Source organism: Sorex araneus, chromosome 10, assembly GCF_027595985.1.
Source record: "Sorex araneus isolate mSorAra2 chromosome 10, mSorAra2.pri, whole genome shotgun sequence".
NCBI lineage: Eukaryota > Metazoa > Chordata > Mammalia > Eulipotyphla > Soricidae > Sorex > Sorex araneus.
Genome location: NC_073311.1, coordinates 47,742,907 through 47,760,830, shown reverse-complemented (window position 1 = coordinate 47,760,830; position 17,924 = coordinate 47,742,907). Strand labels below are relative to the sequence as shown.

At 41.9% G+C, this 17,924-nt stretch overlaps 1 protein-coding gene across 5 annotated transcripts in view; it reads right to left on the bottom strand.

The window, feature by feature from the left end:
- The window catches only part of RIC8B (RIC8 guanine nucleotide exchange factor B), a 126,340-nt gene extending 108,801 nt beyond the window's left edge, over window positions 1–17,539 (bottom strand). For 4 of the 5 annotated variants that reach the window (XR_008626971.1, XM_055118643.1, XM_055118645.1 and 1 more), the window contains exons 1-2: window positions 17,326–17,539; window positions 8,603–8,650 (exon numbers count right to left, since the gene is read on the bottom strand). Coding sequence is in view for 4 of the 5 variants with exons in the window: in XM_055118643.1 (XP_054974618.1) it covers window positions 8,603–8,650; window positions 17,326–17,409 (132 nt within the window). In the remaining variant the exon portion in view is untranslated. The remainder of the gene's footprint in view (window positions 1–8,602; window positions 8,651–17,325) is intronic. The other variant, XM_004619677.2, reaches the window with a different exon arrangement.
- Between the last annotated feature and the right edge of the window lie 385 nt (window positions 17,540–17,924).

Below are 17,924 nucleotides of genomic sequence, written 5' to 3'. Positions count from 1 at the left end.
AGAATAAATTCATAAGCTATGTAACAAGTCAATTCAATTATTAATGAATGGTAGCATATGGGCTATGGAGCCAGATTGCTTAGGCGTGAATCAGGGCCTCCCACTTTGCTAATTGAAGTAATTTCTGTGTGTCTTAGTGAAATAAGCAAAACAATGAATAAGCAAAACAATGGTGCCTACTCCATGGCCTTGGGAGGATTAAATGTGTTAATATTTGTACAGTGCTAGGAATGACGTTGGACTTGCACGATCTTAACTACAAATATATAACTTTAGGGGCCAGAGTGGTAGTGCATTGGGTAGGGCATTTGCCTTGCATTCAGTCCACTCGGTTTTGATTCCTGGCATCCGATATGGTCCCCTGAGCACCACCAGTAGTGACTCCTGAGCACAGATACAGGAGTAATCCCTGAACATCGCCAGATGTGGCCCCAACACAAAACAAAAAACCAAATATAACTTTACTGAGATACAATTCTCATATCCGATAGTTCACCCTGTAAAAATGTATGATCTCTTTGGTGTGGGGAGGGAAATTGGGTCACACCTGGAGATGTTAAGGAATTACTTCAAGCTCTGTGCTGTGCTACCTCTCCAACCTCTTACCTGACTTTGGTTTGAGCCATACTAGAGACTGCATACTATTAATTCACTATAGTTTTGATTTGCCAAATGATTAATGATTTCAAATATCTGTATTTTTATTGGCCATTTATCTATCTTTTTTTGGAAGCATCTATTTGGATTCTTTGCAACAGAAGATTTAAGGAGAAGAAGGGCAGTGCTCAAAGATTACTGAGGAGATCTCAGAGGACTTTATGCAGTGCTGAGGACTGAGCAGCGTCTGGTTTCATGCAAGGTAACCATCTCAATCCCTGTACTCTTTCTCTCTGGTTCCGTTATATTGGGGTGGGGGCACATCACTGGGTGGCTCTCAAGGGCTAGGGTGTTCAGGGGTCACTCCGGGTGGTGCCTGGGCGATCATGTAGCGCTGGGGATCATACTCAAGCCTCCTACATGCAAAGCAATTGCTTCAGCTCACTTAGCTCTCTCCCAGTTTCTGCAAAGAATTTTTAATTTGGATTATCTTTTTTTATCATTGTTTGTGGGATGTCCTTATATTGAGTTGTTTATATATACTACATATAAGTCTCTTCTCAGATATGACTTGAAAATATTGTCTATCATTGTGTAGGTAGTGTCTCTTGATAGAACGCTTTGAAACACAAAAAGCTAATTTTGATGAAGTCCACTTGATTTACTTTTTTCTTTTGTTGCTTGCCCTTTTGGTGTTATAGATAAGAATTCACTGCTAAATCAGGTTTTGATGATTTACTATGTTTTTATTAGTTTTATGATTTTTATCTCTTTTTTTCTTTGGCTTTTTGGGTCATGCCCAGTGATGCTCACAGGTTACTCCTGGCTCTGCACTTTAGGAATTACTCCTGGCAGTGCTCAGAGGACCATATGGGAACCCATATGCAAGCAAGGCAAATGCCCTACCTTCTATACTATTACTCCGACCCTGAGTTTTATGATTTTTAATTCTTACATTTAGGTCTTATCTATAGTTTTGATTTATTTTGCCTTTTTTCCCCCTTTCATTTTGGGGCCAAACCCAGTTGTCCTCAGGGTTGTGCTCTTGTCACTCCTAAAGGTGCTCTGAGGACCATATGCAGTGCCAGGTACCTTATGCAAAGCAAGTGCCCTACTTGCTGTACCATCTCTCCAGATGGCATAGACAATTTTTGTATATGGTATATGGTTCAGGTTGCAATACACTCTTATAAACGGCTATCTTGTGTAGCTGGTATGTTGCTCTGTAGGGGGGATTATCCCTCATGTGTATGCTCAGAGCCACTCTAGGATAAAGCTTGGCAGGCTCCTCTTTTGGGCTCTTCCTAGACCACATCTAGCAGTTATGCTCCACTAACTGCCAGCTGATTGCTCTACTGTCTTTGAGGAATGACACTGAGGTCAGAATCTAAGATTTGTTCTGGTTACAGCAGGGTTCCTCATAGCTGTCTCCATTTTCTCTAGAAACTGGTCAGCCTTTAGGTTAGCCTATTGTCTCCAATGAATTTGTCAATTTCTTTTCACGGTCTTTCACCTTTGTCAGGAATTTTTCTTCACCTTTGGTTAAGAACTTCTCCACGTGCTGTTGCAAATGATGTGGTTTCTTTGGAGTGAGCTTGAGAGCAGTTATAATGTCTGTTGCATCCTCCTGGGAATAATTCTGAGCTGATGGTGAATGCAGTCAGTGGCATGCTTCTCTCTAAGTGAGTATCCACTAGTTTCAAAGAAAGGTCACACTCTTTCCAATTAGTGGAGACTGGTGAAAGGAGGGAACCACTATCTCTATTATCACTCACCTAGAATTTACTGTCAGCAAAGGATAGCTGAGACACGATGAGAAATGCAGATGTCCTCCTGTTCCTATCTGGAAGACAGCTCTTCAACTGGGAGCTGAGGAAGTGGGAGCTCTGTGTTCTTGGGTACATGGATTTGGAGGAAAGTTGCCATCTTAGTTGAAATAGGGAGAGGGAGTAGAGCATAGCTCAAATACTACAAGCTTCCCATTTTCTTTCTGAGTCTTGAAGGTTCAACAATATCTGTTCTCAGGACTATCTACAGACACTTTAAATGGCTTTTAAAATACAATTTTTAGTAGTTTGATTGCAGAATAGACTCCCATAGAGCTCCTCACATCATGGCTGGAAGTAGAGTTCCTTGATAAGATTTTCATATGATAAAATGAGTATTAAATGGATTTTAAATTCATAATAGGTAAATCATATTCTTGGCCTATTACATAACTCAGCCCTTTTAATCAAGTTTTGTGCCGGGTCCCTGAAGGATTTGTGAGGGGGGTGTGTGTGTTTAAAGAGATCAAGACATTAAAAATAGTTATTTTTAAGTTAATTAGTTTCGAGTTTCTAAATGAGAACTGTAGTTGAATTATACATTAAAATAGCCCCAGTAGTTGAGACACCAAATAAAACAAATCAGATTTTCAAGGCATACAAAACTCATTGTTTTGATTAAAACTGGAGTACAAACACTTTTGCATAATTTAAGTAAATGTACAGTTTGGGAACAGAGGGACAGTACTGTGGGTAGGGCATTTGCCTTGCACGTAGTCAACTGGGGTTCAATTCCCAGCACCACATATAGTCCCCTGACCTAGACCTGACCAGGGACCTAGAGGCAACTCCCTACAACATGTGGTCAACTGAACCAGACAGCTCAGTGAATGTAAAACGGACAGTTCAAGAGATGTGAACACTCAGAACCGGAGGAGCTATAAACCACTAAAGCTGCCCCCGGAGTCTGGGGGCCTCTGGGCTATACTTGGTGCTGGTGTGAGGGGCATGCGTACTCACCTAGTGCTGGAGACTGAACGGGGGTCCTGAGAAGGCAAAGGATGAGCCTTTAACCCCTATGCTATCTTCCTGGCCTCCTAACAGCAACTGCATACTCCTCCAAAAGGATTATTTAAGATTTTAGAGAAAGTAAAACGATTTTTGAAAAATACTGATCTTTGAGCTAAAGAAATAGCTCAAGGGGATAGAGCATACATTTTGCATGCAGGTCTAGGTTCAGCTCACAGCACCGCATATGATCTCCTAAGCACTGCCAGGAGTGACGCTTTAGCACTGCTGGTTATGTATCCCTTCTACTTCTGGCAGTCTTTGCTATGTCTCCAATACGTGCCTCCATGCTATTAGAAATGAATAATATAAATATTTAAAATTCAAAAAAGGGAAAAGTAATTATCCATGGTAATATTTAGTGAATATCCTTATCAATTTTCTTTGTACAGTTTTCATTAGTTTTACAACGGATAATCATACTACATGAATACTTTTGTGTCCTCCTTTTTCAGTGAGCAATATGGGATATGCTTGAGATTCTGCTATGTAGTTAAGAAAATATCAAACTCAAAACATCATGTGTAAATCATAAAAATGATTTTCTCCACTAAATCTCCAAGTTCTTTTTATTCACTTAACAGATATCTATTGTAGATACTTGTTTTGTGTAAGTATGCAATGTGAAGGCTTAAAAGAAAAAAAGGAAAAGAAAAGGAGGAAACCAGAATTCTTGTTCTCAAAGAGTTCTCAACTTAGCAATAACTTTCTGCCTTCACAAAAAATAAAAGCTTACCTATGTGAGTTTGAAGATAATGAAATATGACTATTTTTAACTTAACTTTGGTAAAAAAAATTACTAGTACACATAAAATTATTTCATCACCTGTATTTTAAAAACATATTGCAATTATAGTCCTTAATGATCCTGATCTTGTTCTAGAAGTCAATAAAAAAAAAATGTGGATTTTTTTTAAATCATAACTCTTCCAATCCTGTATAATTTGCATGAGACATTTGTTTATGTGGAAGGAGATAATAGTACCAATTTAGGTAGAAGATAGTAAAGCAAATGCTTCAATAAGCACAGGTGCATATCCTAATATACAAAGATCCACACGCACCTGAAACTTATTTGCATTATATGCACAAACATTAGCAGTTGTATCTGATTTCAATTCTCTGGAAAAATTTAAGCACTCCTAGTTGGCAATTTTTTTTTCTTATCATTCAATTTATATCTATTTGTCTAAATGGTGTCTTAAAGTATGAAATAAGAAAGAAAGCAAGGTACTGAGTTGTAATTCCAAACCCTCTGAAATATACCTCAAGTGGTAATGAGTGGGAGCTATGACAGTCAAGGAGCTGCACATAACTGAAAATCTATTGTTTGTTTGTCTTTTTTTTAGGTACTACCACTTACAAGTAATGTGAGTGTTAAAAATTTATCATTAATATGAGACTTTGTTTTTTTAGTTTTAGGGCCACACCCATCAGTGCTCAAAGCATCACTCCTGGCAGGCTCAGGGGAAATATATGGGGTAGCAAGGAACAAAGCTGGGTAGCTGAGTGCAAGGCAAGAACGCTATCCTTTGTACTCTGGCCCTGAGACTTTGTTTTCTCATCCATAAACTAGGAATGGTAGTGTTTTCACCATAGAGCATGGCTGCAGTAATGTAAATCTTTGTGAAAATACAAAACGTTACAAGTTATAAATTATTCCTAAGAATAATCTATAATCATCTCTTTAAAAGTCAAGTATAACCAATATTTATTTTTTTAAGGAATTATTCCCTTACAATTCGTCACAGTCTTTAAGAAGAAAAGTATTGTGGGGATCAAAATGAGAGTACAGTAGGTTACGAATGGTCTACCTGGGTCTGATCCCTGGCACTGCATATGGACCCCCAAGCCCTACCAAGTGTGATATCTGAGTGCAGATCCAGTAGTAAGCCCTGAGCATTGCCAGGTACGACCCCAAAACAAGACAAAAACAAATAAAAAGGCACTGATTTCTTTTAAGAGAGATGACATGAGAAATACATCCAAACTAATGCTGCTACTACCAATGAACTGGTGGCAGAAGACTCCAGAGACTTGTCTAGAAAAGAGAAAAAGAAAACAGAAGAAGAAGCAAAACAAATTGGACAGTAATTTTAGTTCCTCTTATTTAGGCTGGTTTTAATATGGAGATATACCTACTAATCTGTGTCATCTTACACTAGGAATGAACTTAAAAAGCTACTGGGAAGTAAATCCTTTGGAGCAGTTCAATAGTTCTGATTTCAAAGTTGTTTTAGGTATTAACCATGAAAGAGTCACTAATGGGTTTAACCCTTGGAGACCAAAATGGATTTGTTTGCCAATGTTTTTCCATTAATGAAGATTACACAGCTAGGTCCCTAGTGACATTTGTTTATCTCAGATCTCCAGGAAGCAGAAATTTACACTATAATGGAAAAATAATACTAGAACAGTAGTTAGTTCTCCAATTATCTAAAAGGCAGTACAAGACAATACTTTGAAAATGTTGGGTTTTGCTATTACCCTATAGGAAATCAATATGCTTGTAGTAGCTGCATGAAAAACTTTTTTCCTCTACTGAAAGTTATATGGAATATATGTCTTAATGTATACATTTTCATCAGATAAAAGCACTAACAAAAATTCTAGTGCCAGATTTCTAAGACACTATGAATCTGTAGATGTAGTACGGATTCTTTTAGCTATACAATAGTAGCTGCCTTTCTAGTCTACACACATATCGCAAGTATGCAAAAAAAAAAGTCCTTTTTTAGCACTCTTTCCCACAATTAATTCTCTCACTAGCATATTAGTTGGTCTCTTCTTCCCTTTACCGCTTTAATTGTAGTACTATATTCCAATATGTAGAAGTGCTCAAAAATATCTTCAAATTTCCTAATTTCTGGACTCCCATTTATTAAATTTTGCTACTACATACAATGCCTCTGCTTAAAAAGTGGTCCAAGTGAAAAACGCTTTTTGTGTGTGCAAAGCAAGGTAGATTTTATTGAAACGTATTAAGAGAAGTGTGAGGGGGGGAGCGAGAAATAAGAACATGTTCAAGAGAGAACACAGGCTTCTCTAAAGTGAAAACAGGCAGGCCAAGAAACATGGAGACAAGCAGGCAAGAGAGGTGTTTGAGGGAGAGCACAGGCTTGATGAACAAGCCTTCAAACTGCATTTGTAATTTTGGTAAATGTGCCAGTTTCTGTGCAAGATTGACTCTACTATTTTGCACTCTGATCAAATGTTGTGAGCATTTATTTCCTGAAGATTATTCATAAAAATTAATTTGCCAGAATTCCACCCTCCAAATTCTGACTCAGTAGATAAAAGAATGGACATGAGTAGACTTATCTTGAAAATTGCATATCCCTGGTTAAAAAAACTTGCTCGTCCAAGTATTCCAATCTAAGTATATATTATTCAAATCCCAAAGAAAATCAGCTAAATTCCTGCTCCCCAGTGTACACCAAGTCATTTACTGTATACCTTTGCAGTGGCAACTGTGTGCCTGGTACTACAGAACGATACATATGTGTGTGTGTGTGTGTGTGTGTGTGTGTATTTAAAACAACACAGAGACACAGATACATAATTATGATACAATGTATAAGCACAAAGCTAGAGACTTACATAGGTTAGTGGGAATACTGAAATGGGGTAATTCACCTTAATAGGAGTGCCACAGGCGACTTTCTGAAGGAGGTGCCCCTCAGCGCAATAGCAATTAACCAAGTGAAAAGGATTAATGATATAGAAAAGGGGAAGAGCATTGCAGGTAGAAAATAATGTGCAAAAACAAGAAGAGACAGAAAAGATGCATATGTAACTGGAAACATTTTCTATTACTAAGGCATAAAATACTAACTAGAGAAACAATAGGTTACAAAACTAGGTAGAGATGAGATCACTGAGCATCTAGTTTATTATGTTAAGAAGTCAAAACTTTCTTCTATATTTATACATTTCCTTATTCTACATAAGGAAAGAAAATACTCAAGGATTTTAAGACTGGGAGTGACACAATTAGATTATTGTCTCACTCCTTTAGACTTAACAGACACTGAACTAGAGAGCAAATAACTGGAAAAAGAAAGAATAAAAAACTTGGGGGCTGGAGAGATAGCACAGTAGGTAGGGCGTCTGCCTTTCACATGGCCGACCTGGGTTCGATTCCGAGCATCCCATATGGTCCCCTGAGCACCGCCAGGGATAATTCCTGAGTGCAGAGCCAGAAGTGACCCCTGTGCATTGCCAGGTGTGACCCAAAAAAGAAAAAAAAAAAAAAAAGAATAAGAAACTTGGTACAGTAATTCAAATAAACTGAAATAGGGCAGTATTAAAGAAAGAATGGATTGAAGAAATCTTAAGCAAAATGAGCACAATATAGACACCAGATGTGAGGATCAAGGGGAATGAAGGAGTGATTTGAAAGCTTATCAAAAACTACCAGTAGAGCATGAATCCAAGTTATTTCTCCAGAAGCAGTGACAGATTTACTCTGATTTGATCATGCCCTCTCACCTGGTCTTGACATATATAAGGTCAAGGATAGACATACAGGGCCCAGCAAAACACACAGGCAGAACTGGTGAGCTGCTCCTTTAGCATCATGCTCTAATCAACTACGTAAAACAAACATATACACCCCCAACAGGCAAACTTAGTACTACAAGGTCATACCTCTGACAAAGCCTCTCTTGTAGTAGTAACCTATTTGGTGAATCTTAACTTCATTTGCACTATACCCACGAAGTCACCTAGACAAGGACCTACACAATGGCCAACAGCGAACAGGATTTGATTGAGGGACAACAGCATGAATGCTTTCCCAACTGAATGGCTGCTTTCCCAAAAGGTAACCCAGAGTCAACTTGATCATAAAGCCAAGCTTTAGAATATTAGAAACCCATTTTGGGCAGTCTACAGTCCTGCCACCACCCAAAGTCAATCTCTGGAGATAGTCAAGATCGAAGAACTAAATTTCATTCTTTTTCCACTCTCTTTTTTATGTAAGTGTAATAGTCCTATGGAGAAAGGAGTTGTGTGAAATCCAACTTAATCTGGAACTTACCTTTCGTCTCAGAATTCTTTCTAAAACACACACTGAAGGAAAACCAAAGCTAATCAACAACCATAGGATGAAAACAAGTCTGCCTCTTAGAAAATGCATGAAACACACACACACAATTAACAAAACTTACCTTTCGTTTATCTTCATCGGTTGACTCAAATTTGAAAGTAGCCCTATGCTGAAGGGGAAAAAAGGGAAACAATGTCATTTTAAATATACAGATTTAAAATTCTGAATGTCTTTGTAAAAATGATGCCTTCCTATAACATATCTTAATATTCTTATTTACGAGAAAAAGGCACATAAGCAAATAATCATGAAGCAGTGTAAAAAAAACTACAGCAGAAATATATGCCAAAAGAGGACCACATGGTACCAGGTCACTAACTGAACCCAGGGAGATCTAGAATGTTTTGTATAAAGCATAGAGCATTTGAACCAAACCTTGAGAAATGAAGAGGGGTTTACCAGCAGGTAAAGAGAAAGTGGCCCAGAGACAGAAACAAAGACTCAGATGTGTGAAATGGTATGAAGTGAGCAGTTGGGTCAGGAAAAAACAGAATACATGTTAGACAACAAGAGGAGAAGAGAAAGATCAGAATAGAAAGATAGATTGGTCAGAGATTTGAAGGACCCTTCCAACTGTGCTCAAGAGTTTATTTTCTTTTTCTTATGCAGTAAGTAACATCAGAGAACTGTAGGTAGAGAAGACTTGGTATAACTGAATCAAATCATGGTCATGACTTGAACTAATGATGACTTCAAGCAAGTAATAAACTATACTTGGAGTTGTCATGTGAAAAGAGGGTCTGCCTAGTTCACTGAGCACTAGTTCAATGAGGGTTTATAGTGCTAAGGCATGTAACGGGTCACAGTTCCCAGCACAAAGCAAACACTCGGCATATATCAGAATTATTAGAATTATAAAGACAATGATAACAATACCGAGTAAACAACAACTGAAAGAAAAGAGAGTATTATTACGCTCCTGAAATGATTGGCTGAACACTATTTTTCTCCTAAAAGTTGAAACTGAGCATAGACTAAGCTGACTTGTCACAGAAAAAGTGATAGCACCCAAAAATTAAAGGATTTCTCATTCTTGAGTTTAATTACATATATTCAGGAATTCTGCTCCTTTTAAAAAAAATTCACTAAGTATCTTTCTGCTTTTCTGCTGTATTTCTTTCATCACCACACTGGCATTTACTGGAAATCTATCAGGTATTAAGTACACTAAGTACTAAATATCTCACCATTACAGGTAGTTGTGATTGACTACTCTAAAAGAAGCAATTTTGGAAACTAAATGAGATGGAACTGAAACACAGCCCTGAACATAAGAGGTGGCCAGAGGGAAGACTTAAAAGGTTAGACAGAAAATGTCCTTTGAAGAAAGCTAATAGAGGCCATCTCAAAAGAATGAAAATAGATGAAGTTAGGAGAAAAGGGTTGGAATTTTAAAATGTATACCTAAATTGGCAGCCGGGCAACCAAAAACTGTAAAGAGGTATGAAGAGTAGAACATTCTGGAAGAGTATTTTGGACATTAATTTAAAGGTAAAATCTAAAGAGCACAAGACTAAGGACATAAAGCTCTCTGAGATACAGGAATTAATATTCCCAGAGTGATGTTGCTGGCAGCAGTATAAAAAGACACAAACTTAAAAAGGAAAGTGATTTAGCAACACATATTAGAAACTATAAAAATATTCGTACCCTTTGACCCAGAATTTCTACTCCAAGGAATTTATCCTAAAGAAGTTATCCAGACGAGAGATCATACTTGTAAGCATATTCACTGCAGTATTACTTAATAGAATGAAAAAGAGGGAAAAAAACGGAGTATTCAACAAAATTTACCAACTGTTGTGAATGCATCCACCAGATAGTCTTTTTTTTCTTTTTGCTAAAAGATGACCAAAAAGCTCTTCAACAAGGGAAATTACTTATGACAGCATCAAAAATAGCAAAATGTTAAATTACATATTTATGATGACAGTACCTATGAAAATATTTGCATGCATTCAAAATCTGAGTGTAGAAAAATAAAAGCAACTATAAAGGAGTGATATCATTTCAGGTTACTTTTTTTTTTTTTTTTTTTTTTTTTTACTTTTTGGGTCATACCTGGCAATGCACAGGGGTCACTCCTGGCTCTGCACTCAGGAATTACCCCAGGCGGTGCTCAGGGGACCATATGGGATGCTGGGAATCAAACACGGGTCGGCTGCGTGGAAGGCAAACGCCCTACCCGCTGTGCTATTGCTCCAGCCCCTAGAATTAATTTTTTAAGGTGATAACATAACTACCTCAGACTAATTTTTTTCTTGATGTTTATGTGCAAGTTTGATTCTTTCACAAAACTGCAACATTGAAAGAAACGTTTTCAAAAGCCTTTTCTAACTAGCATAAGGACTAAATTTTTCCCCCTTTGGATTTCTGTGCCAAACTCCAGTATACTTGGGGGCTATTCCCAACACCAGAGCTCAGATGTTGGTCCCACCAGCACCCAAGGGGACCATCTAGAGTCAGGGATAGAACCAGGCATACAACATAAAGAGTATGCACGCTGGTCCTTTGAAATATCTCCCCTGCCCATGAGGGCCGAATTGTCTTAGCAGGGTGGGATTTGGGCCATACTTTTCATTGGTTGGGGGCTACTTCCAGCTCTGTGCTTGGGAGTTCACTTCCAGCAGTGGTTCTGAGGCCCTTGTGCTGCTGGCAATCAAACTGGGGTTGGCCACAAACAAGGAAAGTGCCCTTGCTCCTTTATTATCTCTCCAGTGCATCAGAACTGAATTTAAATAGGAAATACATAGGGCTGGGATGTAGCTTAGTGGTAGAATGCAGGAGGTCCTGGGTTTGGTCCCTGGCAACTCCCCACTCCTTTCTTCTCCCAGTCCCTGGTAACAACAACTAAACAAAACCAAAACCAAACAAACAAAAACAAAACCAAAAAAAAACCACCCCACCAAACAAAACAACCAAAGAAAGAAAATATACTGATATGTAAGGTCATACAAATTGAATCTTAAAAGTGCCAATCTATTCTAATGCTCAGCTCTCTTAGGATTTAAAGATAGTGACTCCTAAGCCTGGCTTCTTTTACCTAATTGAGATAATACTGTACCTGTCTGATACCTGTTAACCTTTAATCTCCCCTAATTCCAAGGCTAAAAGGGAAGGGGAGGGAAATTAGAATTTCTGACTGTCATTCATGCCTTTCTAGAACTGCTAACCATTTTGCCTTCTTTATGCACCTAATTTCCAAACAAGCAGGAGCAACAAGTCAAACATGAACTAAAGAGTAAAACCATTGCTCAGTTTCAAGACCAAATACACTAGGAACAGCTCTGCGACACACCAGACTTATAATAAGAATGCCCGTGGAGCCAGTAGGTTTTAAATTCTATGAAGAGGGTCAGACAGCAAAGAGTTTGAGTCCAGCCCTATTACTTATTAAGTGTGTGACTTTGGTCAAGGATTCAACTTTACTACTCACCAGCTTTCTTATCTTTATGGACAGTAGCCTGCGTATAGCGGGCATTCAGTTAAGAGCCACTGGTGGTATTACTGTGTGGCCTGTAATGTGGCATCTGGCCAAATACTGACCTATTAAAAACTAGGGATTATTTCAAATGAATCTTCAAAGACAAGTATCCATACATGAGAATTAACCAAAAAGGGGTAGGCATGTACATGTCCTGTTTCATGAACAGGGTTTATTTCTGGAACTAAACACCAGTAACTGAGATAATCTAACTCAGCCTGGAAAGAAGAACAAGGTATAACAAAAGAGCAACCCACTAAACACACCTCTTCAAAGGCCTGTGGAATGAGAGTCCAAACTCCAAGTGGAAAGCAAAATGTTCTTTCACAGTCCAGGAGAGTCATATACCCTATGAAATGTGGAGGCTGTTTCGAGAACTATCGTAATATTAAGTCCTATCAATCAGATCCTTCCAACACATAAAGGACAATATTGCTATCAGTATAATTTTCATCTCCTCTGAGGACTACTCCTGGAGACCTACCTATTTATCTGTAATATTACATAACTTTTACCTTTCATTGCCCATTAACCAGCCATAATTCCAAGATGGAATCCTGCTGGAGCCTGTTATAGGGAAATAATATGCCCAAATGGCACCTATGGCTGCCAAACCATCTCTCTGGCTATCATCATGGTTGATAACTCTAGGTCTCGGCGTCTTTACCTTTTAACTGACAAGGTTGGATTCAATTATTTTTGAGTTTCTTTCTAGTCTAAATAGCCGTGATTGAAGGAACTGTGGTACTAGCATGCACCTCAGGGCCTTTGATGACTGTTTGTTGTTGATTATAGCAATGGCAACCAACCTCTCTACTAAATACAGAACAGGCCTAAAGGAGGAAAAGAAGCTTGGACAGCTAGCTAGGATAACATATACTGCCCATAATTAATGGCTCATTCTATACCTATAGTGGGGATGATCACGTTCCAGCAGTCGCCAAAGGAGTTGTACACTTCCTAAAAAGAACTTACTTCTCTGTGCTCAAAAACACTTGACAGGAAAAAGGCAACAATGATCTTGGGAATCTAAGGCTAGACTGCCACTTTCTAACTTGGTTTTCTTTACCCTATCGTGACTTTGTCGCTATGAACCTCAGTTTCATAAAGAAATACCCCCTCCCCAGCCACTTCCCCTCCATACACAAAAGCACATCCAGTTTCTTCTGCAAGTTTTCACATAAGACTATATGCGATGACAAGTGAAAAGTGTTCAGGGTAATACACAGTACATAGCAGATACTCAAAAATGTTCAGAGGTGAATTGAAAAGAGTGAAGAAAATTTTAATTTTACTTATTTATTTATTGGGGCCACTCCTGGTAGAGTGCAGACCAACATGGCCAGAGGACTCAAAGGCTATGTGGGTCATACCTGGTAGCCCTGGAGAGACACGGGGACCAGCCAGGCCGTGCTCAGGCATGGCACTCCTTTTTTTAATTATTATTTAAAAAATACTTTCTTGTACAGAGAAACTTACATTATGTCCTTGTGAAACAGAGAACTTAACAATTCTATGGGATCGACCAATCTACCAAGGGACAGTGAATGAGAAAAGCAAAGTTGGAAATGATAATTTCTGCAACACATGGAGTCATACAGGTAACTACGCTCTAAACATGGTAGAATGTATGTTGCTACCCAACAAAAGAACGGTAACTGTCAAGGCAAAAGAAAAAATGGAGTATATTCCAAAATGTTTCATTGGGCTACGCAGCTGACCCGTGTTCGATTCCTCCGCCCCTCTCGGAGAGCCCGGCAAGCTACCGAGAGTATCTCACCTGCCCGGCAGAGCCTGGCAAGCTATCCGTGGCGTATTGGATATGCCAAAAGCAGTAACCATAATTCTCACATTGAGAGACGTTACTGGTGCCCGCTCGAACAAATTAATGAACAACAGGATGAGTGACAGTGACATCAACAGCTTAGGTGCCACAGGCAGTCAGGCTTTAAAACAATGCCACAGGCTAATTTCTGTCCTTTTTGGTTCAAAATTAACAGCTATGGGCTGTAGAGATAGAACAGGGATGAAAGATCTCATCTTGTGTGTAGCCTACCCTGGCTCGATTCCCTGTGTGGTGTGGTCTCCAGGGGAGCACAACTAGGAGTGATTCCCCCAAATACAGAGCTTGGAGCTGGCTCCAAGCACTTCCAGGTGTAGTTCAAAACCTCCACTTCAAAAACCATCAACAAGACTAAAACACTTGAGGATTCTTCCTCAGTGGTAAGCACTGTTCTGAGTGCTTTACATATATATATCTCATTTAATCCTGACAACAAATCCATGTTGCTGTAGGCACTATTATTATCCCTGTTTGGCAAATGAGGAAAATGATGCACAACAAAGTTAAATAACTTGTCCTAGGCCTCACAGATGGTTGAGGATGAGAATCCAGTTTACAGCCTATGCTTTGGCCACAGGACTCATGCACCTTGACTATTATAAACATTATCTAAGTAAATGCCTCCTGAGTACACTACCCAGTATCCAGCACATTTCATTTAAATCTCACAGTAACTTAGAAGATAAGTATCTGATCTGTTTCTTACAGATAAAGAAACTGATCCTCAAAGACCTAAAAATAACATCCATAATCATGAAATTACTAGATGACCCATTTGACCCCAGGTTTATCTGACTACAAATTCCACCTTTCCACTCTATTTGAGTATCTCCTTTCTAAGAATTGGATTTGTCTGAGAAATAAGGTAGCGAAACAGAACCTTCCCTACCACAGTGAACCTATCATTCTCTCTGTATGTCATTCATTTCTTTTCCTGCTTAAGTCTAACCAAGACTCAATGCTCCATGATCATTCCATACTCCGAACATTTCTCGAATCTGTTTTTCCCATAGGAAGATGAGTCCCATGGTATCCAGCCACTCTGTTAGGGCTGCAGACTGCATGTTTTTTAATTCCACCTCTCCATGCTTAGAACTCAATCACTGTGGTCATCCCTTCCTATTCTTCTGTTCCTAAACCCTCTTTCCTAGAGGGGCATTACCCCTCTAGGAAACTGCCAACATGAAACTCAGCTATCCCCTTTACCCCAGACCCACTTATAAACATGAGTGTTCTTTACCTAACATGGGTGGTCTGGTTCACATGAAGCCTGAGCATTCTCAGGGTTAGGGTTCAAATTCCAAGTGTTTCAGAATACTCCCAAACACTTCAGGAACACTGTCTCATAACTTATATTGGGCATTACAATATTAAAAACATTCCCCAGTGGAAGGAGAGCTGGAGATGTCCCTAACTTAAGCTCTGAGTGTACTTGGCCAAGAATGCTAAGAGAAAACCAACCTGAGGGAAGATCAACAAGAGCAAGAGATGAACTGGAGGAAGGCAATTTCGAGTTCTAATTAAGTTTTACCAAGAAGGGAAGACGGGAAGGAGAAATAGAGATGGAGGTGACAAGATGCAGTGGAATTTTCCCTTTTCTCTTTGCTATAGAAGAAAGTTCCTATTTATTGATGGCTATCTGGCATATACTAAGCGCTAGATAATCATTAATTGATTTAACCCAAAAGCTAGGTTTTTGGTAGTATTTCTGTCTTTTGAAAATCTGTACCTTCCTCACATCTTTTTCGGAAAAGCTATAAATCACATTAGATGCTAAAACTAATAATGCACACCGATGCATTAAATCAATTTCTCAATTAGGCGCCTATGTAGCCATAGAACATTATCAGTTGAGTGAAGGAGTTAAAGTATGAACAGAATTGAATCTGTGCATCTTCCCAAAGGAAACAACCACTGCACTGGAGAAAGAGTAGTCAGACAACCTAGATTCAAATCTCAGCCCCATCTCTCCATGGTGGTGCAGAATCATAGATATTATCCTAAATGTTAGCATTTGTGAGATGAAGAATACCACTTGGAGGAATATGAGAAGATTGGCACGAGGGCTAAACAGGAGCAAAGGTGTCTTATTTTGGAGTCTTCTCCTCCTAGGACAAGCAGAGCTTCCTGGCAGCTCCAAAATATATGAAAGCATAGTGGTGGGCATAGAAGGGGAAACAATGAATGGAAAGAAAGAAAACAGAGAGAGAGAGAGAGAGAGAGAAATGTTAGGCCTAGAGTGTGAATGGGTGTTGGTTTCTGGACAATGATCCATTACTCCATTCTAGATGAAGGAGTTAGGAGGTGGCTGCTACCTCCTGAAAGGAACATGCCAAATTCCTGGAAGGAAAAGGAACAGAGAGCCTAGGGTTCTAGGAGGGAGATTCAGAGAAGTGACTTCCAGACAGGTCCTCTTTTTTTTTTTTTTAAACTGCAGAGCTGTCAAGAGGAACGCACAATGAATGGGTCGTTTGAAGACCCAGGTTGGAATTCCCACTCCCAAGTATGACCTTGGGCAAGTTACTTAATGAAACGGAGAAACCCCATGGCCAAACTCTTTGATTAAAAACAAAAAACAAAACAAAAACATAAACCCAAACCCCCCAAACCCTCCCGGGGCTGCTGTCAAGATTCAATGAGATGAGGGATGTGGGGAGGAAGCTCTGAAGACGCTGTAACGCGTCCGTCCGGGGGGGTCAGCGGGCAGTTCCCGTGTCCCCCTACTCAGAACACCACCCGCCCGTGACCTTGGCGGGGCTGCTGGTCTCTGCGCCTCCGTTTGCTCATCTCGAAAATGGGGTGGCGGGAGCGGCTTCCCCCCCCCAAGCCCCCACCCCGCCCAGGCTCAGAACCAGCCTGGGAAGCAGGTGAGCCCCGAGCAGCGCCCGTGCCTGGCAGCCGGTCCCGCGTTCCGGGGGCGAGCAGCAGCGCTGCTGCCGTCGTGGCGGACCCGCACGGTGCCAGCCAGGGGCTGTGCGGCTGCGGAGCAGCACGGCACGCCCGGGCCACACTCGACAGGTGAGGCAGCCCCCGGGCGCGCTTGCGTCCGTCTGTCCGTCCGTCCGTGCATCCCGCAGTGGGGCGCGGGGCGCACCCGCAGCGCGGCCGGGGATTCCGGGGGTGTGCCTGCACGCCGCCGCCGCCGCCGGGGAGGGGAGGCAGCCCGCGGGGCCGGGCGGCGGGGCCGGGCGGGCGCCGAGGAGTGGGCGCCCGCGTGGGGGCGGGGTGGCAGGGGTGGAGGGGGATGCAGGATGCACGGCGGGGGGAAAGGCTGGGGGCACCACCACGCATGCCCGAGCCGGAAACGTTGTTTCAGGGGGGAAGAGCCACGCGCATCCCCGGAATGAGGGGCGGGCGGGAGGCGGGGGTGGGGGGCGGTGGGGGGGCGCGATGTGCAGGCGCGGGGGGCGGCCCGGGGGGCGCGATCGCGCGCGCCCGGGGGGCCGGGGCTCTTTACCTTCTCGCTGTAGTCCCGCAGGACCCGCTCGATAGCCCCCGCCTCGCCGGCCCGGACGATGTAGAGGGCGCGCTCCTCATCCATGGCCGCAGGTGCGGGGGAGCCGCGGCCGCGCTGCGCGCCCCAGCCGCTGCCTCCAGGTAAACGCCTCGCGCCCCCGCTCGCTCGCGGCTTCCCAGCTTCCTTCCTTCCCTCCTTCCCTCCCTCCCTCCTGCCTCCAACCCGCCAGCCTCCGCCCGGGAGGCCCGACGTCACCGCCCCTCAACTTTCACCCCGCAACGTCACCGCTCCCCCAGCAACCGGCGCCTCGAGGCCGCCCCCGGACAAGGCCCCGGGGCGCGGGAGCCGCCTGGCGCGGGCCCGGGGCGGGGTCAGGCTCGGGGCGCGGCCGGCCCCCCGGCCTCTCCCGCCCGCCGAGCGGCGTCCGCCCCGCTCCGGGGGCTCTCACAGACCGGACTGTGCTCTCCGGACCCTCCGCTATGAATCATTCTCCTCAGCTGACGAGAGCGAACCCTTGCTCTCCGCTGCCCCTCTGAAGCGCCGGCCGCGGCACGGACTACGCTTCCCGGCGTGCCCCGGGGCCGCTCCACGCTGCCCTC